This window comes from Anastrepha ludens, chromosome 4 (assembly GCF_028408465.1).
Source record: "Anastrepha ludens isolate Willacy chromosome 4, idAnaLude1.1, whole genome shotgun sequence".
In the NCBI taxonomy this organism is placed as follows: domain Eukaryota; kingdom Metazoa; phylum Arthropoda; class Insecta; order Diptera; family Tephritidae; genus Anastrepha; species Anastrepha ludens.
The window spans coordinates 24328889-24356391 of NC_071500.1; the positions used below are offsets into that span (position 1 = coordinate 24328889).

Here is a 27503-nt window from a genome sequence, read left to right on the forward strand (position 1 = left end):
AAACACGTACACCGGCAACAACACACCGGCTCGATTTGACTTGCGTCCAATTCATAGCCGCCCGTCTATCTATCTCCTGCCTCCTCATCCACAGCCCTTGGTTGTTGACACTATGCATTGATATACTGTATGAATTCTTCACGTACAAAGTCGTTTTTTGGATCAAAGCTCTGTTCTGTAGAACAACAGAGGGAAGGAAAGGCTGAAATACAAGTAAAAATGTGTGCAAAATATACGAATATCAAAAATGCAAATTAAGTCAACGTTGGCAGTATTGGCAATATTAAGGCAATTGAAATCAAAAGTGATGTGCTATGTTTAAAAGCTGGGGTACAAATCTGTACGTACATATGTATGTATGTGCAATGAAATAAAATGATTTTTTTAATTTAAATATTTTGGCGGGCAGATGCTTAACTCTTATTCCACCTACTGGCAGCCGCTGAAATTATTTCTACAACGTTTTTTGTATGGTATATAAGATGGTCGAATTTTTTTGCAAAATATAGTAGAGCTTCAGCACTTCGCTAGTTAACAACTTCTGCATTAAAAACCAACACAAAAACCATCAAAATGTTCAAATCGGTAACTAAATATTATCTACATATTCGATATATTTTAAATTATTTCTTGTAACACTTTTGTATTTTTAATTTTCCATTACAGTGCATTATCTTCGCTTTTCTCGCATTGTTCGCCTGTGCTTCTGCTAAGCCTGCTGTGGTCGCTTATGCCGCTCCAAGTGTCGTGACCGCACAAAGCTCGCAGTACATTGCACGCAATTACAACGGTGTTGCTGCCGCACCTGTCGTCGCCGCCGCATACACTGCCCCCGCTGTAGCTGCTGCTCCCGTTGCTGCCGCATACACAGCTCCAGTTGCCGCTCCCGTTGCTGCTGCCTACAGTGCGCCTGTCGCTTCGTACGCCTCATACGCCTCGTACTATCCCTACAACGCCGCTTACACTGTAGCTTTCTAATCGTCCATTAAATGGAAAAACATGACTCAGGGCTGGCTTCAAATGGAAAAAACTGAAAAAAGCAACTAAATTGGACTCTTATTAAGGAAAATGCATTTTCGTTATAACAAACTGGAATTTTGTGTGATCGCTGTTGATTTTTGTTACATATTTGCGTTATTGAAGACTTTCTGAATGGCAAAACAATAAATTCCCAAAACATTTTTGAAGAAAATACTCTATTATTTATTTCAACAAAACAAGTGTCATGCTTGAATAAGCTATATAAAGGGAAGGACTTAAGTCTACATTAGGGCTGGTCGATTTAAAAATCGCTCATTGCTCGGTGAAAATTGTATTCTAGGGATCAAAATAAGAAACTTTGCCGAAAGAACCATACCTCTAAAACGAATTCTGATGCCCCTCAATTTGGGTCGAACGAAAAATCCCACTTTGACCCATTTAGAGTGCTCCAATCGAGTCCAAATGTATGACCGACCCCCACTAACTTTGGACGGCCGATCCACCCATGCCAGTGGCACACCCCCTGCAACTCCCCTGGTAGGTTCCCCATACAATCATTTCAAAATATCACCATTTTTGGCCTTTACATGAGAAAAGAAACTAAAAAGTTCGACCCGAATTGGGGGACATCAGAATTCGTTTTAGAGGTATTGTTCCTTCGGCAAAGTTTCTTATTTTGATCCCTAGAATATGATTTTCACAGAGCAATGGGGGATTCTTTTGCCTCGCCACAAATCGACCCGGCCTAGTCTACTAGCATATTTTCTTATTTCCCAGAAGGTACACAATAACTGAGAAAATGTGTTTCACTTGCTTTATAACAAAAAAAATTAACAAAACAACAAAAAAGCGTTATGACAAAAGTCTACATGCAGTTCAATTAGCTTAAAAAACAAATTTATTCATTTCAAAACTAGTTTTTGAAATACTCTTAGTATTTAATCATTGCATTGCGTGAACAATCATTGCTTGAAGGCGTCGTGGCATCAAACTATTTGGGTAAGCTATTCCTACGTTATTTGGTGCCATGCCTCCATCATCTCTTTCTTTATCGAGTTTGTTAGGTCCGGTACCATACTTCGTTGAATTATTCACTCCAAAAGCTCCCGAATATGCATTGCCTTATTTAAATCCAAACTCTACGGCGGTGTATTTGGTTGTTTGTTGTGCGTAATAAATATAAAAGCCATTAGGGTCATTGCGTTGTTGAAAACCCAACCTTGGCCAAGATCCAAAAGTTTTACTGCTGAGTTTCAAATGTTGTTCTAGCATATTGTATACTTATGTATATCGGTTCTTAGTACCTTCAATAAAGGTCATCCAATGCCAGATGCAGCCATAACTCCCCAAGCCGTTACGCTACCACCGCCGTGATTGACTGTAGGTACCAAATTTTTTATTTCCTTATTAGCAATTCTTCTCCTCCATATTTTAGCCCGGCCATCACCTCCAAATATTATATATTGAACTTTGATTCATATGTAAGCAAAACTTTATACAAGAAATCCCTTGCGAATATGTGCCACTACAAACTCAAGCCGAAGGCCATGTTTTTTCTGAAATCAGAGGTTTTTTTACGTCGTCTCCTGTTGAAGTATCTGCTTTCATTAAGCTGCTTCTTAAAGTTTCTTTTGATGCACAAAATGCAACTACAATATATACGAAGTTGACAGCAAGACACATGTATACATGTAGGCATGTCTGTATGTATATCCATTTGAGTCCCAAGCAGCGCGGTCGCACTGTCGAAGGAAATCCAGTGCATTTTGAAAATTACAGACAACTTATGGTTGTTGAAGTCTCGCACTCAGATTTGCTAAAGCAAGTACGTCACGCTGCTTCTTTTAATGTAAATAGTACATTCTATAGTAGGCAGGTTCTTGGAAGATAGGGGTTCATGCAGCCAAACATAACCTTCCTTTCAATCCCATCTGTAGAAGCTGTCTGGCGGAGGGCGTGTAATAAAGTCTTTTCCATTATTTATGCGAATGTCCAGGTTTAGCCAGAACCAGACTTTACTCTTTCAGTATACCTTTTCTACAGCAAAGTATTGAAATCTTTGACATAGAGATAGATAACTTGGATCTCTCGAAATGCATCTGAAAAAAACAGACATCACGCCAGAAAAGTGGTAGCAAAATGGCGCTAGTCGCTAATTAGGATTATTTCAGTAGAAACACGCAACCACTTCAACAACAACTACAAAAGTGGGAAGAATAACACGACAGTGCTTTTTCACTAACCACTGGGGCTCAAACCGATATACAGGTGGTGAAATTGAGCATTTCGCAAGTGGCATCATAAGTCAATTATATTTGACACTTGTGAATTGGATTGCTGCAGTATACAAACAGACAAGCGATGTAGCACATGATGGTCAAAATAAACATTTCCGTCACTCAGCAACAAAAGAAAAAAAAGATTTAGCCAAAAAGTTGTTTAAAGACAAAATTGAATTAGTAAATTCGCGCCACCTTTTATATACTACAATATATATTTTTTATAAATCTTCTATGTGATGATGTGTGCTTCAAAACTTTATCATTTTACAGCCAAATTAGACGACTGACTCGCATATTAAAGATATGAATTGTTTTTTGTATTCATCAGAGATTCATTATAGCCCATAAATATTGGCTAATCTTATGCTTTTATTGTTACCAAGCACAAAAAAAAAAATCACAGGATATCCTCTGTTTATTTATCCTCTATGGCTTTGGAGATGTGCGAATGCTTCCTCATTCCATGAAGAATTTGATGAAGTGAACAGTAGATGGTTTCGAAAAAGCCAAACAAACTATTATAATTAACGATTAAAATTATTTTATTATTAAAGTCCCATCCTGCCATATACCCAATGATCAGAAAGTACCGGGAATGTTTAATTTAAACGAACCGCGCACGTGGGAACCGAACCATATTTTTTCTTATGTTGGTAGGACTGTAGACACACATCTGTCACTTTTTAGCGCCATCGGATCATTAGCGTCTTACTGGCCGGGCGGAAATGTGGGCAAGCAATTCTTGGATTTTGCATGATGATAACGCGCCATCGCACCGAGCCCAAACACCAAGTAAACACCATCGTGCAAGCACCGTATTCACCTGATATGGCCTCGTGCGACTTCTTTTAGCTTCCCAAGTTGAAGTTACCACTTCATGGAAGGAGATTTCAGTCGATAGAGGAGATCAAAGAGAATACGGCGAAGGAGCTGAAGGCCAACCATGGAGGACTGGGTTAAACGTTGGCACATCTGTGTTGCTTCAGGCGGGCCATATTTTGAAGATGATAAAATAAATTTTCCGGAAGTTTAACTCTATTTTGTTTTATTTAAACATTTTCGGTACTTTGAGATCATTTAGAACTTTCGTAAAAATCCATTGAAAAAAGTGCCAAACAGATGCATTCAACCAGAACATAGTGAGTTAAAATGTCCCGCATAACAATATTTCGCACCAAATTCATTGCATGCATAAGAATATCGACATCCGGGAGAGATTTCAGAAACACTACTAGTCAATTAAGAAACAAAATATGTTTATTCAGAGTGAATGCCGTAAATGTGTCTGGAATGTGAAAACATCTTTGTTTGGCTAAGCCTATAAAAACCCATCAATAATAATAAAAACAATGAATTCGAAATTGCCAATGAAAAATCGAATAAGGAAATCGCAAATATTTTTTAAACTACACGCAACTCGCAGAAAACTAAAATTAAAGAGCCATACATTTGTACAGATATATATTGAAAAGGTGTTCGCGCGTACGTAAGTGCTCATGTATGTATGTATGTATGTATAGTAAAGGGTGATCAGATTGGAGGTGCTTCTTCCAATAGGGTTTTTTTTTGATAGATCATGAGTGACTACAGTCAAACTAAATAGATACTTTTTTTCAGTATTCATTGACATTTGGCTTACGCTTCAAAATTTAATTTAGAAATTGTACAAAATTGTATAAAGAAAAATGACGCTCAAGTGCTCAGCGTGCGCTCGGGCAAACTTATGGTGTTCAGCGGTGAGACTCATTTTTGGTTAATGGCTACGTCAATAAACAAAATTGCCATATTTGGGCTGAAGAGCAACACGAAGCCATTAAATTCATTGAAAACCACCATTTGGTGTGACCAATTGGCTGGAAGAATCATCGGCCAATATTTCTTCAAAGACGAGGCTGGCACCCATGACATTGTGACAGTGAATAGCGAACGTTTTTGCGACATGATAAACGACCTTTTGATGCCGGTAATTGAAGTCTGTCAACTCCACAACTGGTTCCAACAAGAAGGCGCTACTTGTCATACAGCCAGTGAAAATATGGTTTTACTGCGTTGTGGTTTCTGTGAGCATTTCACCTCTCGTCTCCGTTCAATGGATTGGCCACCAAATAGTGTGATATTACACATTTGGGCTGCTAATGCTTTGTGAAGAAACCAGCTTCGATGGAGACATTGAAAGCCAACATTACTAAAGTTGTGCCTGAAGTCCTCCAGAGAGTCATTCAAAATTGGTGTTTACGGTGAAAAGGATTATTTTTTTTTAATTATTGTCATGAATGGTTGTAAACAAAACTAATAAAGATGGCCCAATCAATTTGCATTTTCGTTGTTTTATTGCAATTTAACATCCGCTACCTCTAAATTGATCACCCTTTAGAAGTATGTAGTACACCCAGTCGAATTCCAAATAAAATGAAGCTATAAAATTTGCAGCACGAAATCTCTGATTGAAATACACATCGAAAAATTATTTGCACGATAACACCAAATGACTTGATAACAACAAAAACAAGTAATTTTATTTAATTTTAATTGATTTTACAAATGAAAAATAATTGAGAAGCTTGGCTAATTTGAAGCTGGATTAGCAGCAATTTGTAGCTCTACCTGTTAGAAATTGTAATTTCATTTGAAATGCCATTAATGGGGACAGATTGGATGATGTTTTTGTTGATGTCGATGGAAGGTTCGTTGCCGTCGTCGTTGTCGTTGTCGGCGATGAGCACTCCCAACAAATATTGCTGCATGACGCAGTGCTGCAATTTGAGGAGCAATCATTCGTAGGACAAGTAGAGGAGTAAAATAAATTTTTCTGTGATTGTGTCCTTTGATCAGCTAGGCACTCGGGTATGCTGCAGCACTCGGCGTAATCAAGTTTGGATACATTGCTAAATGCTGCACCGTGAGCCCATTGTAGTTGCTGGCGAATGGGGCAAATGCCGGTTGAAAGACGACAGAAGGGAACGCGCCGCGTGGTATTGGAGCAGCAGCAGCCAGCAGTGGTGGACGTGGTCCAAAGCCGGGCAGGTGAGCAACACTGGGTGGAGCAGGTGCAGCAGCAGCAGCACCGGGTGGTGGTGCACGATGCTCCGGTGGCACATCGATCGTTTCCGCTGCATCGGCAAAGTTGCCCGGCGTTGGACTGGCAACAGCATTTCGCTGCAACAGCAGCAGGAGCAGAAGTGGCAGCAACTGGAGTATCTGTTGCATGTTGCTCATCCACAAATTTTAAATATCGTACAACCGAAGATTTTTCTTTCGCTGGCTTGGTGTTGGTTGCAGTGGCGCAGTTGTTATGAAGAATTTTCTTTATGTTGCTTTGATGTTTTGTAATGTTGTTTTGGCTATGATTTGGGTCGAATTTATAGTTTTTGTCGATTTTTGAATGCTTTTCGTGACGATTTTGTAAATGTAAAAAACTTACAAACTTAAACATTTTTTTATACGCTTTTGTTCGCTCTGCGCTTTCCGTGCGACTGGTTTCAATGCGAAAACAGAAAATTCAAAAACCATATGCCAGCCAATAAATGCTGCCAGTATTCAATCAAAACAAAGAGAGACTGCAACAAAATACAAGTAAATATGAATGTTTTGTAGGTATGTACATTTTTATTTACATTTTTCATTATAGTTGTGTGGGTGCGTGTGTGTGTGATGTGGTGGGTACGTAGAATTTATACGTAATAATGAATCTACATGCTCATATGTATGTACATGCACACGAATATGTAGAGAAAATTATATTCAATCAGAGCTAAGTCTATGTGTTGTCTCAAATCGCAATTCCAAGCGCGTTTCTGCGATGTTTTTTCGATTTTCTTCTTTTCTTTTTAACTTATAATCGAATCGAGGTTACTTTTAAGGTTCTTTTTAACAAGTGGACATGCCTTGTTACAAATATAGGCTGGATAGTGATTTGATTTGTATATAAATAAATTGGCAAGTGACAGTGTTGCACAAATATTTGGCTTTACACTTTACGGCCAACCCTTGAAGAGTTGGCTTATTTAATGCTTAAGCTTTATTTTTTCTCCTTCTTCTCTTTATTCATTGGAATTGAAGTGTTGTCTTCGTATTTTTTATTCATGGTACGCCAAGCACTAAGAAATTTATGACACTTTCGGAGGGATTATACTCGTATTAAAACAAAATCGTTACTTTTATAATTATTATTCAGGTTACGATCTGTTGTGATCCCTTGGACAACTCCGAGAATGCCTTTGAAACCAACTTCTAGGAGAAGCTTTAGTATGCGCCCAATGTCCCTGCAATCCATCATCCCGTCTCTTGCTTTGTGTCCAATCAGGATTATTTTGCTAGGCTACTGTGGCACATATAAACAAGAAAAACACAAAGCAACTGCTAAGCCTCTCAAGAAAGGATATCTCGAAGGCCGTGGCTTGTATAACCGATCATTGACTATTTGGCAGACATTCCTTGAGATTAGGAGTTTTCTCTCATGAATGTGGTAGAAGTTGATGAGGAAGAAACTGTTGAGTATTTCCTTTAACATTGTCCAGCCTTAGGTAAAATCAGATCAGCTTGTCTAGGTAAACATTTTTTCAATTCTCTTACGGAACTACTTGGCGTGGGAACTACTTGGCAGTGTGTCACAACGGACTTTTAAGACCTAAGTGAGTTGGTCGTACAGACCGACTACCACCATAACCTAACCAAGCCTAATACTCAATAGCACACATATTTTTTATATCTTGCATTTTTTGTAAAGGAAAATATGTTCTACGACATTACTTGGGAAGTCGGCTGAAATTATTCCGATTAAGAAATCTAATGGGGACTTTAGCCCATCGCAATACTACCTTTTTGGTCCAAGGTAGTTGAGCGCATAATGCAGGTCAGATAATTTTGTTTTCTTAGACGAAATATGCTGATCGCTCGATACCCATCTGGTTTTAGAATCAACAGGAGCTGTAAAAAGGCACTAGTTAGAATATCGGATGGTATCAGACCCTAACATTAATAACGATCGCGAAACTTTATTAACTCTTCGGGATCATTCAAAAGCTTTAAACACTGGTAATCACAAACTTAGCAACTTGTTTAACTTCTCAGCGACAGAACTACATTTAATAAAATCATAAATCAATGACCGTTCGCAAGCTGTTTGTGCCAGTGATATTATATCTAACTACTTACCCGTAACTAAAGGTGCTCCCTAAGGCTCGACTCTCGGTCATCTATTGTTTTTGCTATATATATTATATGTAAATGATCTTCAAAGCGTGTTGAAATATTGGGATATTCATGTATGCGTAGATAATGTCCAATTATATTATAAGTCAGCCGCCTTTTTGTATTGTATCCGTCAACCTCTAACCCCTTAAGAGGTAGTGAGAATTTTCAAAAAATTTGACTTCTTTTTGAAGTTTCTTAAAATATAATAACAAATAATTTTCAGGCTATTCAATAATTAACAAAGAGCGTTCGGGCTCTCCGGAGTTTTCGAGAGCAAGTAGCTGGACGCTAACGATAACACTCGAGAAGGTAGAATGCTACGAAGGCAACAGCAAGTCGATATTTTGGAAGCTGCTATGATGGCTGAAGAACTATTACATGACCCAGGAATAGATGACACAGTGTAAGTAATTAAATAATTCGTATAACTCTACATAAATCGATAGCAAAACTTTCAATGCGTTTTTCTCAAAAATTATTATTATTTTTTTTAACTGGTGATCACGGCAACTTAAAAACCGCCTGGTAGATGTCAATACAATTTATACTGCTTTTGAAAAACATGAAAAACTCGTGCCTGACCGAAGGACTTTTTTTCAAAAATTAAAAATTTTTTTAAGCAATTAATTGTCGGTTTTTTATCGAAAATCTGAAAAATATTTCCTGAGACCGCCATATTGTTAATTAAAAAAAAGCTTCGATCTGGCACGAAATCATCTATCAGAAATCTAGAAATAATTCTAACAATAAATCTTTACCAGAAAATAGCCTCCTTTACAGTGCAAGGAGTAAGATCTATGAAATGCTCCGTTCATTAAGGGATATTCAGCACTTTACGTCAGTGAAAATTCGACTGCTTATTTTATAGATGTGAGTTATATGCTAATTGTAATGGTCTGTCTGCTAATCGCTTCTACAGCAACATCGCCAGATACGTGTATTGTGTCACATATTATTTGTTGCCTTAAAATTTTTTCTACAGAATTTGATGTTTTATTAAAAGTAAATGCCTAAAGACACCCACCGTAGCCTATTGCGTTGGTGCGTGACTACCATTCGGGAGCACGTAGAATCGAATCTCCGTGTAGGAATCAGTAAAATGATAAAAAATGTTTTTTTCTAATAGCAGTCGCCACTCGAGAGGCAATAGCAAACCTCTGAATTTATTTCTGCATGAAAAAGTCCCTTATAAAAACATAAAAACTTGCCCGTTTGGAGTCGGCTCACTCCACCTTCCAGACGCATACCGCACATAAGAGAAGGAGCTCGGCTTAACACTTAACGGAAGTGAACGTGGCAATTATTTATTTTTATTTTTTATTTTTGAAATGCCTCATAAAGTAGTGAAAAGCAGCATTGCTTCACAAGATCCTGAACTCTCGTGAGACTAAATACCTTGTCGAACGAATTCAAGTCACCAAATATGCCCGATCACTTAACCTGCTATGAAAACCTTGTACCTTGTTCGTTTTCGCTGTTCATCTTTGGAACGCTCCTCTCGGGAGCATAGAGCCTCGACAAGACTCAATCTTTGGTTGGTTTCGTTAATCTATTTTGATTTCTGATATGGTAAGTGATTAGTCTGTCGCTACCAGACCTAAGTATATTAGTAGAAAAGCCCACCTGTCGATGCTTAGGATGCAATATAGAAGTATGTGTTCTTGTAATGGAACCTTGTACTTCTTCTCCAACTTTCACTCTTTACAGCCTACGGTTTCCTCTTGTCAAACCTTTTCTCTTTTAGAATAAAACTCAAACAATGTAAAATAACTTATGGTTGAGTGTTTGATTAGTAAATAAATATATAAATAAATCCCTTCGATAGTTGCAGGCATCCGCATTCAACGGAGGCTGCTGTCAAATTAGAACCCAAACCCGTCCCATTCAGCTACGATGAACGGAAAATACTAAAAAGTACCGATGGTGTATTTTCTTATTTAAATGGAACGTGATTTGTATTTTTATGATTTTTTCAATTTCTTATGGAGCACATAGGCCCCATGACAGTGAAAGGGCTAAGTGATAGCTCAACCTACATACATTTTAATGTAAGAATTTCCGTGATAATGCGGAGGTTGTCCTTGGATGAGTGCATGCGTTCGTTATAAAGGGCCCGCCATCTATCGTTACGGATTTGAACTAGGTATTATTTGAAGAATGGTAACACTTAGCTGTCATCTGATTTGACAGAAAATTAGTTTTATTCTTCCGCTGAACGAAAATGGTTGTGTATACGCTCAAAGAACTCTGGGAAATATTGCGACATTACTTTGAAAATCATGGTAATGTTGCAGAATGTGCACGAAAATTACGTACGACAATGGGAAGAAGAAAAGCACCGAATGAAGCGTATGTGCGTTCTTCTTCTTCTTAATTGGCGCGATAACCGCTTACGCGATTTTGGCCGAGCTTAACAAAGCGCGCCAGTCGTTTCTTTCTCGTGCTAACCGGCGCCAGTTGGACACACCAAGTGAAGCCAAGTCCTTCTCCACCTGATCTTTCCAACGCAGAGGAGGCCTTCCTCTTCCTCTGCTACCACCAGCTGGTACCGCATCGAATACTTTCAAAGCCGGAGCGTTTGTATCCATTCGGACGACATGACCCAGCCAACGAAGCCGCTGGATCTTTATTCGCTGCGCTATGTCTATGTCGTCGTAAAGCTCATACAGCTCATCGTTCCATCGCCTGTGATATTCGCCGTTGCCAACGTGCAAAGGCCCAAAAATCTTACGCAGAATCTTTCTCTCGAACACTCCAAGCGTCGCTTCATCGGATGTTGTCATCGTCCACGCTTCTGCGCCATACGTTAGGACGGGCATGATGAGAGTCTTGTAGAGTGTTAGTTTTGTTCGTCGAGAGAGGACTTTACTGCTCAGTTGCCTACTTAGTCCAAAGTAGCACTTGTTGGCAAGAGAGATTCTACGTTGGATTTCAAGGCTGACATTGTTATCGGTGTTAATGCTGGTTCCTAAATAAACGAAGTCTTTTACAACCTCGAAATTATAACTGTCTACAGTGACGTGAGTGCCGATACGCGAGTGCGCCGACTGTTTGTTTGAAGACAGGGGGTACTTCGTTTTGTCCTCGTTCACCACCAAACCCATTCGCTTTGCCTCTTTATCCAGTTTGGAGAAGGCAGAACTAACAGCGCGGTTGTTAAGGCCGATGATATCAATATCATCGGCATACGCCAACAATTGTACGCTCTTATAAAATATTGTGCCTGAGCGATTAAGTTCTGCGGCTCGTACGATGCTCTCCAACATCAGGTTAAAGAAGTCACACGACAGCGAGTCACCCTGTCTGAAACCTCGTTTGGTATCAAACGGCTCGGAGAGGTCCTTCGCAATTCTGACGGCGCTGCTGGTGTTGAGCAACGTCATCTTACATAGCCGTATTAGTTTTGCGGGGATACCAAATTCAGACATAGCGGCATACAGGTAACTCCTTTCCGTACTGTCGAATGCAGCTTTGAAGTCTACGAAAAGATGGTGTGTGTCGATTCTCCTTTCATGGGTCTTTTCCAAGATTTGGCGTATTGTGAATATTTGGTCGATGGTAGACTTTCCAGGTCTGAAGCCACACTGATAAGGTCCAATCAGTTGGTTGACGGTGGGCTTCAGCCTTTCACACAATACGCTCGCTAGAACCTTATAGGCGATATTTAGAAGACTAATCCCGCGGTAATTGGCACAAATTGCAGGATCGCCCTTCTTATGGATTGGGCAGAGCACACTTAAATTCCAATCGGCAGGCATGCTTTCATCCGACCATATTTTGCATAGGAGCTGATGCATGCACCTTACCAGCTCCTCGCCGCCATATTTGAATAGCTCAGCCGGCAGTCCGTCGGCGCCCGCGGCTTTGTTGTTCTTTAGCCGTGATATTGCTATTCTCACCTCGTCATGGTCGGGTAACGGAACGATAATTCCGTCGTCAACGATTGGGGTATCGGGATCTTCACTTTCTCTATGACATGCGCAGCTGTCACTGTTTAACAGGTTCGAGAAGTGTTCCCTCCATAATTTAAGATTGCTCTGTACGTCAGTCACCAGATCACCGTCTTTGTTCTTACAGGAAAACGCCCCGGTCTTAAAACCTTCTGTAAGCCGCCGAACTTTCTGGTAGAATTTTCGGGCGTTGTTCCTACTGGCCAGCATCTCAAGCTCCTCGCACTCACGTATTTCGGCCTCACGTTTCTTTTGTCGGATAATACGTCTCTCTTCCTTTTTCAGCTCTCTGTAGCGATCCCACATGGCTCGCGTTGCGCCCGATCGCAGCGTGGCTCTATAGGCGGCATCTTTTCTTTCGGCGGAAGCATGACATTCCTCGTCGTACCAATTGTTTTTTCGGGCTCGCCGGAATCCGATTTCTTCTTCGGCGGCGGTACGTAGGGAACGAGAAATGTTGCTCCATTGCTCGCGCATGCCGGTGTGTTGGGCAGTGCTCTCCGAGAGCAGGAGTGAGAGTCGAGTGGCGAATCTTCTGGCTGTCTGTTGTGATTGCAGCTTTTCGATGTCGAACATTCTTTGCGTAGGTAGATGTACGTTTTTTGCTGCACAGAGGCGTGTGCGCAATTTGGCTGCAACAAGGTAATGATCCGAGTCGATGTTGGGTCCTCGGATCGTACGTACATCTAATACACTAGAAGCGTGTCTTCCATCTATCACAACATGATCGATCTGGTTTCGCGTTTTTCGATCAGGGGACAGCCAGGTAGCTTGGTGTATCTTTTTATGCTGGAATCTGGTGCTGCAGACTACCATGTTTCGGGCCCCGGCGAAGTCGATCAGCCTCTGTCCGTTGCCGGATGTTTCGTTGTGCAGGCTGAATTTTCCGACTGTGGGACCAAAAATTCCCTCCTTGCCCACCCTGGCGTTGAAGTCGCCAAGCACGATTTTTATGTCGTGGCGGGGGCAGCGCTCATAGGAACGTTCCAAGCGCTCATAGAAAGAATCCTTGGTCCCATCGTCCTTCTCTTCCGTCGGGGCGTGGGCGCAAATTAGCGAGATGTTGAAAAATCCCGCTTTGATGCGGATTATTGCGAGACGCTCGTCCACCGGAGTGAACGACAGTACTTGGCGACGAAGTCTCTCTCCCACAACAAATCCGACACCGAATTTGCGCTCCTTTACATGGCAGCTGTAGTAGACGTCGCAAGGTCCTAGGTTTTTCTTACCTTGCCCCGTCCATCGCATCTCTTGGATGGCAGTGATGTCAGCCTTTACTCTCACGAGGACATCAACCAGCCGGGCAGAGGCACCTTCCCCATTAAGGGACCGGACATTCCAGGTGCATGTCCTCAAATCGTATTCCTTATTTCGTTTGCAGGGGTCGTCATCAGTGTTGGAAGTTCTCATCCGAGGCTTTGTTGCTGTTTTCATTGGGGGGGCTTTTTAAGTGGCGGGTCCCAAACCCAGCGCACAACCAGCTATGCTGGGATGCTTCGCCTTCTCACTTTAGCTCACTCCCGAACGGGTGTTCGGAAGCTAACCAGAGGATACGTGGGCTAATCCCGGACGTTGTGAGCTGCTTGAACCATATGTAGAAGAATCGTCCTGGCCACTCCCAAGTGAATGGCGATCAGTAACTTTCCCCACTTGCGTGGACTTCTACACATGGAACCATCCAGCGTATGTGCGTTACTTTGCGAAAAAAGTAAGATAAATTGGGTTGCTTATTGACAAACTCCCAAAAATATTGCTGCTGTGGCCGAGAGTGTTCGTGAATCACCAGGAACATGAGTTCAGCTGAAATACCGCCCCATACAATCGAAAATGTGTTGAAAAATTGGACCGATCGTATGGGATGGTGCATGGCTAGCCGATGCAGCCATATGAATAAAGTTGTGTTCCATCATTAACCTAAAGGATTGTACTTCAAAATAAAAAAAACAGTGTGGAAAAATATTGAGTAGTTTCTTTTTTATAGCATTTTTAATTCCGTAAAGTTATATGGTGGACCCTGTATTAGTATTTGCTATTGCAAGAAGCCAAAAGATGCGCTGGAGCACTTCAAACCTAGCAGATTATCTCAATATAATTCCTATCGAGCTTTGACCATTTCGTTTGTTAATTGTGCTAATATATTCTAAAGAGAAGAATTATATTCCCAAAATTGTTGGGAAGCGCTGCCTTTAACTAGGCCTCTAGCAGATACATATGTACATATATACGGCATATCTACATATGTAGTGCTCTATGGCGTATAGATATCAATTGAGAATGTTTTATTTCTACTTAGAACTAATAAATGTGTAATCCTCTTTTTTTAAACACTACTTTTTAGTTTCCTAAGCACGTAACGAATCGGCGCGATTACTCAATGTGTTTTTTTTTACAGTACTTAGGGAAACCGAAAGAAGGGGCGGCAGTAAACTGGAAAGCGATCGGTTGACTGACTGATTCAGTGACACATTTGTTGGCAACCTAGAATTTTGCATTGAAAACAAAAGTGTAGATGTTACAATGTTTTGATAATTTTTTTTTGGTAAATACACACAAACGTAGATATTTGTAAATAAATATTGTCGTTATTTCGTTTGCAATTTCCTTTTTTTGTGCATTTTGGCTTCAGCTCAAGCGCTGGGCGTTGGCCGACATTGGCGGTCACCTCAGACCCCGGCGACAGAATTGGCAGAATTTCAACAGTTTTGTTTTTTTCTTTTTTCTACTTTTGAGGATTCGCTGTGAATTTTTAATTGCTGTAATGACTAGTGCTAGTGTTGAACATTGCAATGGCTGACAAAGGGTTGCAAATTGAGAATAAAATTTTAGTGAACATTTTTGTATATAAAATGCTTGTAACTCCGCAGAATTGTTATCAGTTTCAATAGAGCAGCATAAAGTAGTGAATTCCAACTTATCAACAATAGACAATATCAACATGTTCAAATTCGTAAGTATTTCGAATAATTGAAAATAAAAGAGTTTTAATGCGTTAGAAATTTATTTTTAGTTTTCTGTTCAAATTACAATTAAACTAATTTTTTTCCGAAACTTACAGCTCGCCGTTTGTTTTTTCGCCATGGTTGCTTGCGTCGCTGCAAAGCCGGCTGTGGTTGCCTCTCCAGTGGCTTATACAGCCGCTTACAGCGCCCCCGTAGTGGCTGCCTCTCCCTACACCGCTGCCTATACAGCCGCTTACACTTCACCTTATGCTGCCGCCTACTCCTATCCATATGCTGCTGCCTACAGCTACCCATATGCCACGGCTTTCTTGCGTTAAGGCTTAACCTAACATCTGATGGCAGATATGATTAATTAACTTGTGGACTTGGCTCAAACGTGGTTATCTTACCTATGCGGAGATATTTTTTACATGGCATTTATATAACTTCATTTTCAACTTGTCTAAGCACTACCAATGTTGTAATTCATACTTCTTTCGATTTCCTCTATACTTTGTTGTTAGTTTCCTTCTTTCCTATACTTGTTCTTTCAATGTTTATATATAAAATAATATGAATATCAAATACTCAAAAAAAAAAAAAACAAAAACACGTATACGTAAAAGTAAATAAATGCTTTACATGTGAGATGAATAATAAGATTTTTGATTTTGCTGAGGTTTCACGTTCTGATAAACCTAAAAAGTCTTCATTCTAGTTTCTGTACAATCACCAATGCACTAATCAAGCTGCATAAAAATCGCTATCACGTTTCAAGCCTCTAACTAGTTGATAAAAATGGAATATTATATCCAACAATCGAAAAATTCCGCCTCGGAAACGAGCCGCACGCAACCTATAATTTCGCTAACCGTGTTTTGCTTCTACCCTTTGAATGCATTTTTAAAAAATGCCGATATCGAGCGATCACATCAGTCAATTTTCTAGTGCACCCCATGAAGTCATCAAAAAATCGAATATTGTATGTAAGAGAAAGGTTCCAAAATATTTCGATTTAAAAGAAGTTCGCAAACGCCAACAACCGCACTTGTTTAGCTTGAAGTCTTGTCTTTCGAATGTATAAGTAGAAAGAGATATCGATAAGGAAATCATTATAACAAAGCCTGAATTGCAACAATACATATATAGAATATACTTGTGGAATGTAATTAACAATGCTTAATGTATAGGGTTTTTCAGTAAGAGCGCTTCAACTTTTGAACTTTTTTGAATAAAACACAAACGGTTTGACTTTATTAACTATTTTTTTTTTATTATCGAGTTTGAACATATAAATTGAAGTATGATATTCGATTTCTTTTGCATGACCACCGCGTGTACGTTTTACGAAGTCCAATCGTTGAACCCAATTTTCGACCACTCTTTTGCATAAATCGGCCGAAATTCCAGCAATTTCGCGTTCAATATTGGCTCTGAGCTCACAAATCGTCGCCGGCTTGAGCTGTAGACCAATGACTTCACATAACCCCAAAACGGGACGGCTTGTTAAATGGACCGTAAAATGGCCGTAATGCTCTTAAAGTAGCAGCAACAGAAATATTATTTTCATAAAAAATTTGCACGATTTGCAATCGTTGCTCAAGTGTGTAGCATTCCATGATGAAATGCATACTAATGAAGTTTACAAATGACAAGCGAAAAATAAAAAATATTGCGTCGTTCGCCCTCCCTATCGGAAAAAAGTTGAAGCGCACCTATTGAATAACCCTATATATACAGGGTGGGCCATATTGCGTTTTGAACCACCTATTTTTTTGAGAATGGTAACACAAATGACATGTCAAATGTGTTCATAATTTACTTAAAGGTTTGACATTTACGAAATGGGACGCTATACGCTTGAACAAAATTGGGAAATATTGAAAACCTATTTCCAAAGTGGTGAGTCTTTTTCTTCTTCCGCGGTTACAGTAAATGGCGAGCGTTACCGTGACATGCTCAACGAGTTGTTTCCAAAAATTGAGGATGATGACATGGACGCCATTTGGTTTCAACAGGACGATGCAACTTGTCACACTGCCAAAGTTACACTCAAACTTTTGGCTACCGTTTTTGAATTCCGATATCAATTGGCCGCCTCGGATCTGTGATTTAAGCCCGTTGGACTATTTTCTGTGGGGAGCCGTTAAGGAAAAATGCTATGCGAACCATCCAGAGACGATTGATGCTTTAAAACACGAAATCGAAGTTGCCATTCATGAAATTGAGGCCCAAACAATCGAAAATGTGCTTAAAAATTGGGTTGATCGAATGGCCTACTGTAAAGCAAGTCGTGGCAGTTATTTGAACGATATTATTTTTTATTCATAAATGACAATGTTCAATCTTCAAAATAAAGAAAAGTTTGAAAAAATATATATTGGTTTTTTTATAACCGATTCAAAAAGCAAATTTTACGTGGCCCACCCTATATTATATATATATATTTGCTAGATTGTTTAATAATTTTTGCGGTTCAATAAAAGAGGGTGCTGCTATTAGCGTACATTTTTTTTGTTTATATTGGTACACTCCTCATATGAACGTATAAGAAGTTTCATTTGAATCTGTTAATTTATTCTTTGTTTACACTCCATTTTGTATCGGCGTGCCACAGTATTTTCTACTAGGGAAAAATCAAATAGCGTGCAGTGATTGATTTTTATTTTTTGAAGGTTTAGGTATGTGAAATGGTTGAAGTGCCTGTCTCGCACTCTTCATTTAGCACTAAAGCGCCGTTTTGATACCATTATGAGATCTCCAAAAGGCCAGAGCTGTTGATATATTGGAGAAGATTGATTGGATTTAGGTTGGCGCACTGCCCCAGGCTGTCGAAGAAAGGAGCGCCCAGGGCCTTAGTCGTCTAGCTGCCAAGGCCGGACATTTACAGAAGAAGTGCTCAACAGTCTCTTTCTCTGAAAGGTCCCCAAAGCTTCTGCAAAGGGGGTTAAACGGTAACCCTAGCTTTTCCGCGTGTGTTCCGATCGTCCAGGCACCAGTAAACACAGCTACGAATTTGGAAATTGGATGGTGAGGAGTCCAAAGGACTTTCTGAGTCCTCCGTATATTGTACTGGGGCCAACGGGTTTTCGAAATAGCACATGAGGAACTGGAGCCCCATCTTTTCTGCGCTTTCCTGAGAAGCAATTTATGCAGTTCCCCTTTAACAACTGTCAAGGGGATGCCGATGCCCGAGTATGAGGTCTCTGAGACCACTTCAGTTCCCTTCCTGACAAACTCATTAGCAATTTCATTTCCCTCTATGTTCTTATGTCCTGGAACCCAGAGTAATGTTACCTGCAGAGTAATGTTACCTGCACACTCAAGAGATTTGATTTGGAAGGTTTAAAAGGAAAGAAAATTTACGAACGATTGTTGAAAGTGCATAAGTATTTTTCGCCATCAGTACAGAAAACCATGAAGATGATCCACGTTAAGGAGGTCCACAGAAATGGTAGAAAAAAAAAAACAGGAAAATCATCGAAATAGAAGCCTGACACATCTCATTACATAGGCAGTGTAAGCAATACTTTGACTGAACTATTGGCTTTCAGAAAGCTGTGTGCGCAATGTACCTATGCCGCATTCGCTAAAAATGGAGCAAAAATATATTCGAATTCGACTTTTTCAGCAACAATTAGAGCGTTTCCGAAAGGATGAAATGGATTTTGAGCATAGATTCATCACTATAGATGAGACTTGGAACTAGCAACATGATCGTAAAACAAAAACTGTGACTAAAGAGTGGTGTGAATGTGGTTCTTCGACTCCGAAACGAGTTTGTGTCCAGAAATTGATCAAGAAGGTGTTAGTATCAGTTTTTTGAGATGCGAAAGAAATTTTGTTGGTGAATTGCTTGTAAACTGGTAAAATAGTGAAATATGAATATTATTGTAACATTTTAGACCAGCTGAAGGAAAAAGTCGTGAGAAAAGTCCCAGTTTGCAAAAGAAAAAAATATTTTTTATAGGGCAATCTACCGTTAATTAAAGTTCGAAGCAATCACCATATTGAACAGATTTGGCCGCTAGTGCCTTTCTTTTGTTTCCAGACCTAAAAAATATATGAGTATAATAAAGTTTATTTTAAACCATGTAATTGTATTTTTATCATCGAACCACAAGACCTATTCAACTACCTTGTATATATTTAATTGGCGTTTACATCCCCTCATAGTTGTTTAGCCGATGTCTTCCTTCAACTTGTGGTGCACGCCTTGATGTCGTTACTACAGTTTTAGTATACCGCCTCAGACTGGCAGATTGTTTTTTATGAAGAGCTCTTTCATGGTAGAAATACACTTGTAGATCTACTATATCCTGCCAAGGGGTGACCGCTTTTAGGAAAAATATTTCTACTACTAGTATTTCATGCTCGTAGTGGCTTCGAGCCGGGGTTCTACCGAAAAGTAGTTACGTACAAACTCATTGGGACGCCATGGGACTTGGAAAATCTGGATCGCCCTTTCACTTCAAATACGGACGACAATATGGAAAAAGTTAGTAACCTGAATGGATATGACACTTTCTCTAACTTCTTCAAGGTGAAACTGGTAGTCAACAATAAAAGCTCCACTTTCTGCGCTAAGAATTAATACAGAAAAAACAAAGTTCATGGTCCGGTCCAGCTCCGGTTTAAGGCATGATGACCTGCTGATTGGAGACTATGCATTCGAGAGTGTGCAAGAATTTACCTATTTGGGTATCAAAATATAAGCCAATAAGGATATGTCATTGACAATTAGGTACACTGTTTTAACAGCAAATAAGTCTTATTACTCTAACTTGAAAATGCTTAAGTGAAAATTATTATCTCGCGACCAAAAGTTAAGGATAAACAAAACCTTGAACCGCCCTGGTTGCGAACTATGGACGCTAAAAACTACTGAAATTAATCAGCTAATGGTCTTCGAAAGGAACATTTTTCGAAAAATTTATTGATCAATTTGACTGCAGGACGATACTTATCCAGGCAAAAAACCAAACTGTGATAAGATTTATAAAATCTCAGAGGATAAGGTGGCTTGAGGACGTGTTTAGAATGCCCAAGGAGAGAAGAACTCGAAAGGCAGTTGTATTGCGCTCTATTGGAAGTCAAAGAAGAAGACGCCCCAGAAGATATGGCTTGGAGTCGTTGAAGAAGCTGACCTTGCAAAGCCTAACATGCGGCGGTAGAAGGAAGTAGCCTTAGATAGAGACGGGTGGCGAAAGGTTGTGAATGAAGTTATGATTCCCCAAGGACTGTGATGCTGAGAAGAAGAAGAATCTGACTGAAGAAGTGCAGTGTTTGATGTACAAAATTAAAGATCATGAAAAATGAATATGAGGTAAATATATGCAATAAATACTTCCAATTAAAGAGATATTCATGAATTATGAATGCCACTAGTGAATGCTTACGAGTAACCGGTAGAGATAGCAAAGAGGGATTTAACAGAGCTTAAGCGGTAAGTGGATGGTTCAATGAAATCAGGAGTAATGCGAAAATGGCTGACAAGTTTCACAGCCGCAACCTTCTAATGTGCAATTTTGCTATAAACGTAACATATCATTTCAGGACCATACTTAAATTAGTTCATACTTTTTTTATTAGCACTTCAAAATTCAACAATCCAATGTCAATGTCAAGTCATTAAATTACTTTTTCACTACTGGGACGACAGCTGGGGCAGCAGCTACGACGGGAGCAGGAGCAGCAGCGACTGCAGGTGCGGCTGGTGCGACAAAACGGGCTGCTGGAACTACAGCTGGAGCAGCATATGAAGCCACATATGGAGCAGCAGCGTAAGCAGCTGGGAAGGCAGCAGAGTGGGCGACGCCATGAGCTGTGTAGCTGCTGGCATAAGGAGCGATGTATGGAGCATATCCGGCAGTGTAGGCGGCGGCCACTGGAGCGACGTATGCGGCAGCGACGGGTGCAGCTGCGAGTGGAGCACTGTACGCAAGGGCGGCAGGTGCCGCCAGGAGTGCTGGCTTAGCAGCGCCGAAGGCAACAGCGAAGAGAGCTACAAAACAAACAGTGAACTGAAAGAGAGAGATAAAGAGAGAAGATCCTTAGAACTGGAATTTGTGACAGGAGCAAATTTCGATTATGCTTACCAGCTTGAACATTTTGTTAAATTATTTGGAAGTATTCCTTTTGCAAAAGCTCAAATTTGTGCGCGTGCAGTGCGTCTGTAGACGAATATGCTGAAGATTGCTGCCATGGTTGGGTCTTTTATACTCGGTCATATAAGTACATGCCAGAAGAAATATTGCATAATTTTGGCAAATGAGCCAATAAAATGCTACTTACTTAAATAACATACATACATACATATCGTACATATTTAAATAAAGAAATATTTTACTTTTGAAATTCCTTCTGATTTTTTAATGGTATCAGATGCTAGTTGTACTTATACATATGTTTGTATATTCAAAAATCATTTCACCATTCGAATTCCCCACAATTTTGGACATTTGCTCGTTATTAAAGTAAAATAGCCAAAATTCCACTGTGTATTCGCATAAATGTAAATGGCAGAAAATCACGTACTTAGGTATCTGCTTATGTGCATATGTTGTTGTTGGCGTTAATATTCACGGCCGCCTGCGTCAACGTCAGCTGTTCGTGGTGTCAGCTGTAGTCACCAGTCGCGCTTGCGTTAACGCTGTTTTAATACTATTTTAACGCAAATCAGTATTCAATCGCATTTACGCGAAAAATCGTTGTTCGTTGTTATTGTAAATGTCGTTTTAACCTCTTTTTATTCTTTAGCCTAGTACTCGTGCTTAGTAAGTGAAGTATAAAATATTGTATGTGCCTGATTATTGTTTGTACGCCGGTCACGTGATCCACTGTATAGCCTTCATATCATTTGACTTTTTGTTTTTTTGCCGAGCTTCGGTTTTTAAATTTGCGGTTTTTACCAGCTAAAGCTTACGAGTATAAATGTTTATACGCTCGAAATTGGAGCATTTTTCGATTTATGGTATTCCAATTATTTTCATGAAGTGCTGGAGTTATGGTAAGAAAATTCCCATCACATCACAAAGTGCAAAGAACATAAGTTTTTATGACTTTTTAATCTCTCATACATAATGTAATTACAATAATAAAATATATAGACGGGGGCTTTTGATAAGTTCGCGGCCTAAAGTAATTAGTGAGGAAAAGGTATGATTTCATATTTTTTGTTTTCTAAGTTTATATCCCTGGTGTGAAATTCACTTTCCATATCGTGAATATCGTGCATTTATGCCACAGAAAAAAAATATTTTTTCATCTAAATGTTTTCCTACGACCGCCTTCATCGATCATCGTTGTCGCAACACGTTTTCCAAATATGAAAAAAACGAAAACATCACTGCGTAGGTTCTGTAACCTCGGACTGCAGAGTTGGTATCCAATTCTAATGAATCGCACGTCCTTTATTGCATCCCTCGTAATCCAAGCGAAGTGAACGGGCGCGTTGTATTGCAGAAATAGCACTCCACGCGCCTACTTGCCACGGCTCTTCCGTAAATTAGCATAGTACAGACTCGTACATTGTAGTCCCTTATGGCAAGTAATGCGATTAATAAAATTATCGTGATATCACTGGGTCCTCTTTACAGTGATATGAAGGTGAAGAATTCTCAACAACCTACAAAAATTTTAATTCGTTATTGTGGTTTTATGCGATTTTAGAAAACTACGGAACACATTTATAGATTTTGAAGGAAAATGAAACCTCTTTTATGCGAATTTTTTATAAGCACTTTCCTGTAGAACGTATCCATCGCATAAAACGAGCCCTTACACTATTTGAAAATAAACGAAACTTGAAAAAAAGAAAAAAAAGTTCAAGAAAAAACATGTTTATTCAACTAAAACATGTATTATTTCAAAACACCAAACTTAAAGCGAAGAAAAAACATAAAATATTTCCGCTTGTGTTTGGCCGAGCTCCTCCTCCTATTTTTGGCGTGCGTATTGATGTTGTTCCACAAATGGAGGGACCTAAAGTTTCAAGCCGACTCCGAACGGCAAATGGTTTTTTATGAGGTGCTTTTTCATGGCAGAAATACACTCTTAGGTTTGCCATTGTCTGCCGAGGGGCGACCGCGATTAGAAAAATGTTTTTCTTAATTTTTGGTGTTTCACCGAGTTTCGAACCTACGTACTCTCTGCGAATTCCGAATGGTGGACACGAATTATTTGAATTGCATTTCAATAGAATATGCAGAATATGTTTTTTACCATACTCTTAGTTTCACCTGGAATATCAGCTAAGTCCGGTAGCATGACTTGACTGGAAACTCGTTTTGTGTAAAACACCGAAACGGTAGGGTAGAAAATTTGGTGCTACCATGGTGCCCCATCGTATCAATTGATTTTGTGGGCTCCGAAATTCGACTTTTTCTTTGGCGACGCTACACAGGGAACAAGAAATGTGGCTCCATTGGTGGGCATGCAGATTTTTTGGTCAATACTCTTTAATGGAAGCGAAAGTTGAAGGGCGAGCCTACTGGCTATCTGTTGAGATTGCAGTTTTTCGAGGTCGAACATTCTTTCCGTTATTAGATGTACGTTTTTTGCTGCACCGAGGCATGTGGGGATTTTGGTGGCATTAAGATAATGACTCGAGTCTACATACACATGATGGGCTTACGGATCATTCGAGCATATAAAACACTGGAAGCGTGCCTTTAATTTGTCGTAAAATGATCGATTTGGTGTTTGGTGTCGTGTTTTTCAATCTGGAGTATAACCACGTAGAATCTAGGCTACGGACTACCATGTTTCGATCCGCGACAATGTCGGTCAGCCTCAGTCTGTTATCGGATCTTTTGGTCTCTAGGCAGAATATTACGACTGTGGGACCAAAAATGCCCTTCTTTCCCACTCAGTCCAATGCCAAATCGTTTACATGGCAGCTGTAGTACATAGATGTCGCAAGGTCCAATGCTCTTGAATATCTCTTGAATAGCGGTGATGTCAGCATTTAGTCTTACGAGGCCTTCCAGCTATCGGAGAGAGATACCTTCCCCATTAAGAGACTGCACATCTAGGTCAATGCCCTCAAATTATAATTTTTAGTTCCTTTGCCGTGGTTGTCATTAGAGTAGTGAGTTCTTATCTCAGGTTTCCTTCATTTAAGAAGAATCTTTAGGTGGCGAGTCCCAAATCCAGTAAACAACGAGATAATCTGGGCTGTTTCGCCTTCTCACATTAGCTTGCTTCCAAACGGGTGATCGGAAGCTACCCAGAGGATACTTGGGGGAGCCTCGGAAGTTGTGAGCTGCTTGATGCAACATTGTATGGAGAAGAAACATTCTGGCCACTCCCAGATGAATGGGGATCAGATACTTCCCCATTTTCGTGGACTTTTACATATGGAACCATCCTCCAAAAAAAGAAATAATAATAATAAACAGTTCTGTCAAACACAGAACGGATGAGTGTATCGAGTGTTTTTTAATTGTATGAAAACTCTCGATATTTGACAGTGGATAATGGGGAACTGTGTTGAACAGAATACTCAGTGACAACGTTGCCAAATTGTAAAAGTTTACTTAAAAATACTTAATCTGTTTCCCAAGTTCATAGACCACTGGCGACATAATTTTTATTTTTTTCGAAATGACGGAGCATGTTGAGTGCTATTCGGCAATGCGGACTGGATTTTTGTATCCAAAAATTAATCAGCTAAACATCGACGAGATTTGATTCCAACAAGACGCTGCAACTTGCAATACAGAGCGCTTGAAATTTTATTTATTTCAACATTCAAGCAACCATTGATGTCATAACGTCAGATTCATTGAAAGAATAGTAAAATTGGACTGATAGAATGGACCATGTAACTCGTAGCCGCGGCGGACATATGCCGAATATCAAAATCAAAAAATAAATGCCTTTAAATTATCTATCAGATTAAAATTAAAAAAGGTTCCAACAATATTTCTGTTTTGTAATATATTAAAATTTTAAGTACAAAAGCTCTTAAAAACATCCGACAATTCAAGCGCTCTCCTCCTTTACTCCTTTAATATGCGAGTTCTTATTAAAGTTTATCTTTGTAAATGATACTTAGTTTAGTTTAGTTTAATGTGGAAAAGGTGCGAAATAATCAAGGCGTGCCTCCCTACGTGTGCCTATGAAAGTGGATGGAAAGAAAACTAAAGCAAAGACACCAACAATAAGTAACACTAACACCATTAATGTTGTCAAGCTGTTTTAAAGTTGAATAATGGTAAAGCGCAGTGACATTATTGCCTATATGGCCGCAAGGTCTAGCAAAGGGTTACAAAAGCGCAAACTAATGAGTTTACATGATTAGTATAAAAGCACGGCGTCGGTTGGCAGCAGGCATCACAATTCGCAAACCTCTTCGATTGTAAAGAAGTCTAATCTTCAGCAAAAACCAAACCCTTCAAAATGTTCAAATTGGTAAGTTTAATGAAATGTTTAATAAAAAAAATGAAGTTAAAAATGAGTTAAAACGTCTTCTATCTTCCATCAGTTCACTGTCTGCTTCCTGGCTCTCTTCGCTGTTGCCTTCGGTGCTGCTAAGCCCGGTCTGTTGGCTGCACCTGCTGCTCTTGCGTACTCCGCTCCAGTTGCTGCCGCTTACGCTGCTCCTGTAGCTGCACCCTTAGCCGCTGCTTATGCTGCTCCCGTAGCCGCTCCTTTAACCGCTGCCTACGCTGCTCCAGTGGCCGCTGCTTACCACGCCGGCTATGCTGGTTACGTTGCGCCATACGCCAGCAGCTACTCAGCTCACTCTATTGCTCACTCCGCCGCTTTCCCAGCTGCTTATGCTGCTGCTCCCGCTGTTGCTGTACTCCGCAAATAAAAATAACGGTAGTAACTATCTATAAATTATATTTGCTCAACTGTGATGAACTAAGTCTTCGAACTGATAATACTATAAATAAAATTGATGATTTTATAACGACTTCCAAGATCTATTTACATATCATAGTTTGTTATTCATACTTTTTTGAAATGAGGTATTAATTGGTGTAGTAGAAAATTGCTAAAGTAAGCAAATATCCACTGCGTAAGTAAGCAAAATATCTATGTTTGAAGTGAATTTAAAAAAAATGTAATATATATGTAATCCTTTGTTAGCTTTTAGAGTTTAAGCTTACTTCAAATACACTATTTCCCAACTACTTGTCACTTATACTTGAAGTCATTTACTACTTGGTTGTGCTTCCTTTACCAAATCTCCTATAAGTATGGGCTCATTGCATCGCTCCTTGTGACATTTATGCATCGTAGGTATTACTGCATATCATCAAGACATTTTTTGGGGTGCCTTCCGCGCTTTCTACTGCCCTTCATACAAAATGTATAGGTATTTTTCGATATCCTGTTGTTGTCTATTCTAACGTCTACTTCTGAGTAAAGCGCACAATGTTTTGGCTCGTTATCAGTTGTTCGATTTCGTTTTTATATTTTATTCTAGAAGCCTCATCAACTTCCTTTACTGGACCAAATATTCTCCTCAGTATCTTTCGCACAAAGCGTATGTGGTGATTCTTAATGTTGGTGGTTATATGTTGGTGGTATTATGAAGAATAGGGGGTTCGATATGGTACTAAAGTTTATATCCAGGTATTTCAAGCTTTCCACTCATTAAATATGTACACCAACTTCCAGATCTCTGTAGCGAGTGGTATTGCTTGGCCTTATGAGGTATTTTGTCTCATCGACGTTAACTCGCAGCTTTGCTTTATAAATGCGTTTTAACACATGGGCTTCTTCCAAGGTTAGCAAGATCGTCAGCATAGACCCAGATCTGAATGTTCGTAGTGACGTACACCTTGACGACAGAGAACAAGAGCAAATTCATTTCTGTCGATGTTGTCGAAAGCTTTTTTAAAGTCTACAAATAGGCAATGGATATCAAGCCCATGTTCATAAAACTCTTCGAAGGTTTGGCACATTACGAAACACTAATCTGTTGTTGATCTATTTGTTTGAAATCCCCATTAATACTTGCCCAGAATATCCACTGCCTCAGGATTAATTCTTTCGGCAGAGCTTAAAAGTTCCTCTGAGATTACTGCAGTCGCGTTTGTCTTCTTTCTAATGAATCGAAAATATTAAACTGAATTGCAAGTCTCGTGGAATTGTTTCATCTTCCCAGCTTTTGTATAAGCTTTGTTAGTGCAGATACGACA

At 39.6% G+C, this 27503-nt stretch overlaps 3 protein-coding genes across 3 annotated transcripts; 2 read left to right on the plus strand and 1 right to left on the minus strand.

Moving 5' to 3' along the window:
* On the plus strand, positions 1-26489 carry LOC128861145 (uncharacterized). Its single transcript, XM_054099062.1, has 6 exons — positions 1-585; positions 667-974; positions 6178-6457; positions 21008-21128; positions 25730-25761; positions 25835-26489. Exons 1-6 carry the CDS (start codon positions 574-576, stop codon positions 26165-26167), a joined length of 1086 nt encoding a protein of 361 aa, XP_053955037.1. The 5' UTR covers positions 1-573; the 3' UTR covers positions 26168-26489.
* LOC128860977 (vitelline membrane protein Vm26Ab-like) lies at positions 15160-15992 on the plus strand. The gene is made up of 2 exons (XM_054098801.1): positions 15160-15353; positions 15462-15992. The coding sequence occupies exons 1-2, from the start codon at positions 15342-15344 to the stop codon at positions 15681-15683; spliced, it is 234 nt and encodes a 77-aa protein (XP_053954776.1). The 5' UTR covers positions 15160-15341; the 3' UTR covers positions 15684-15992.
* Positions 20905-21549, minus strand: LOC128860975 (cuticle protein 16.5-like). Its single transcript, XM_054098799.1, has 2 exons — positions 21444-21549; positions 20905-21368 (listed from the first exon to the last, which is right to left on the minus strand). The coding sequence occupies exons 1-2, from the start codon at positions 21453-21455 to the stop codon at positions 20982-20984; spliced, it is 399 nt and encodes a 132-aa protein (XP_053954774.1). The 5' UTR covers positions 21456-21549; the 3' UTR covers positions 20905-20981.
* Positions 26490-27503: the final 1014 nt, after the last annotated feature.

Excerpts from the sequence above, each read along its gene's own strand:
- LOC128861145 (XM_054099062.1), top strand. Across the intron at positions 975-6,177 it reads GCCGCTTACACTGTAGCTTT|TTGCTGGCGAATGGGGCAAA; the intron begins CTAATCGTCCAT and ends AGCCCATTGTAG. Across the intron at positions 21,129-25,729 it reads GCCACATATGGAGCAGCAGC|CAAAAACCAAACCCTTCAAA; the intron begins GTAAGCAGCTGG and ends TCTAATCTTCAG.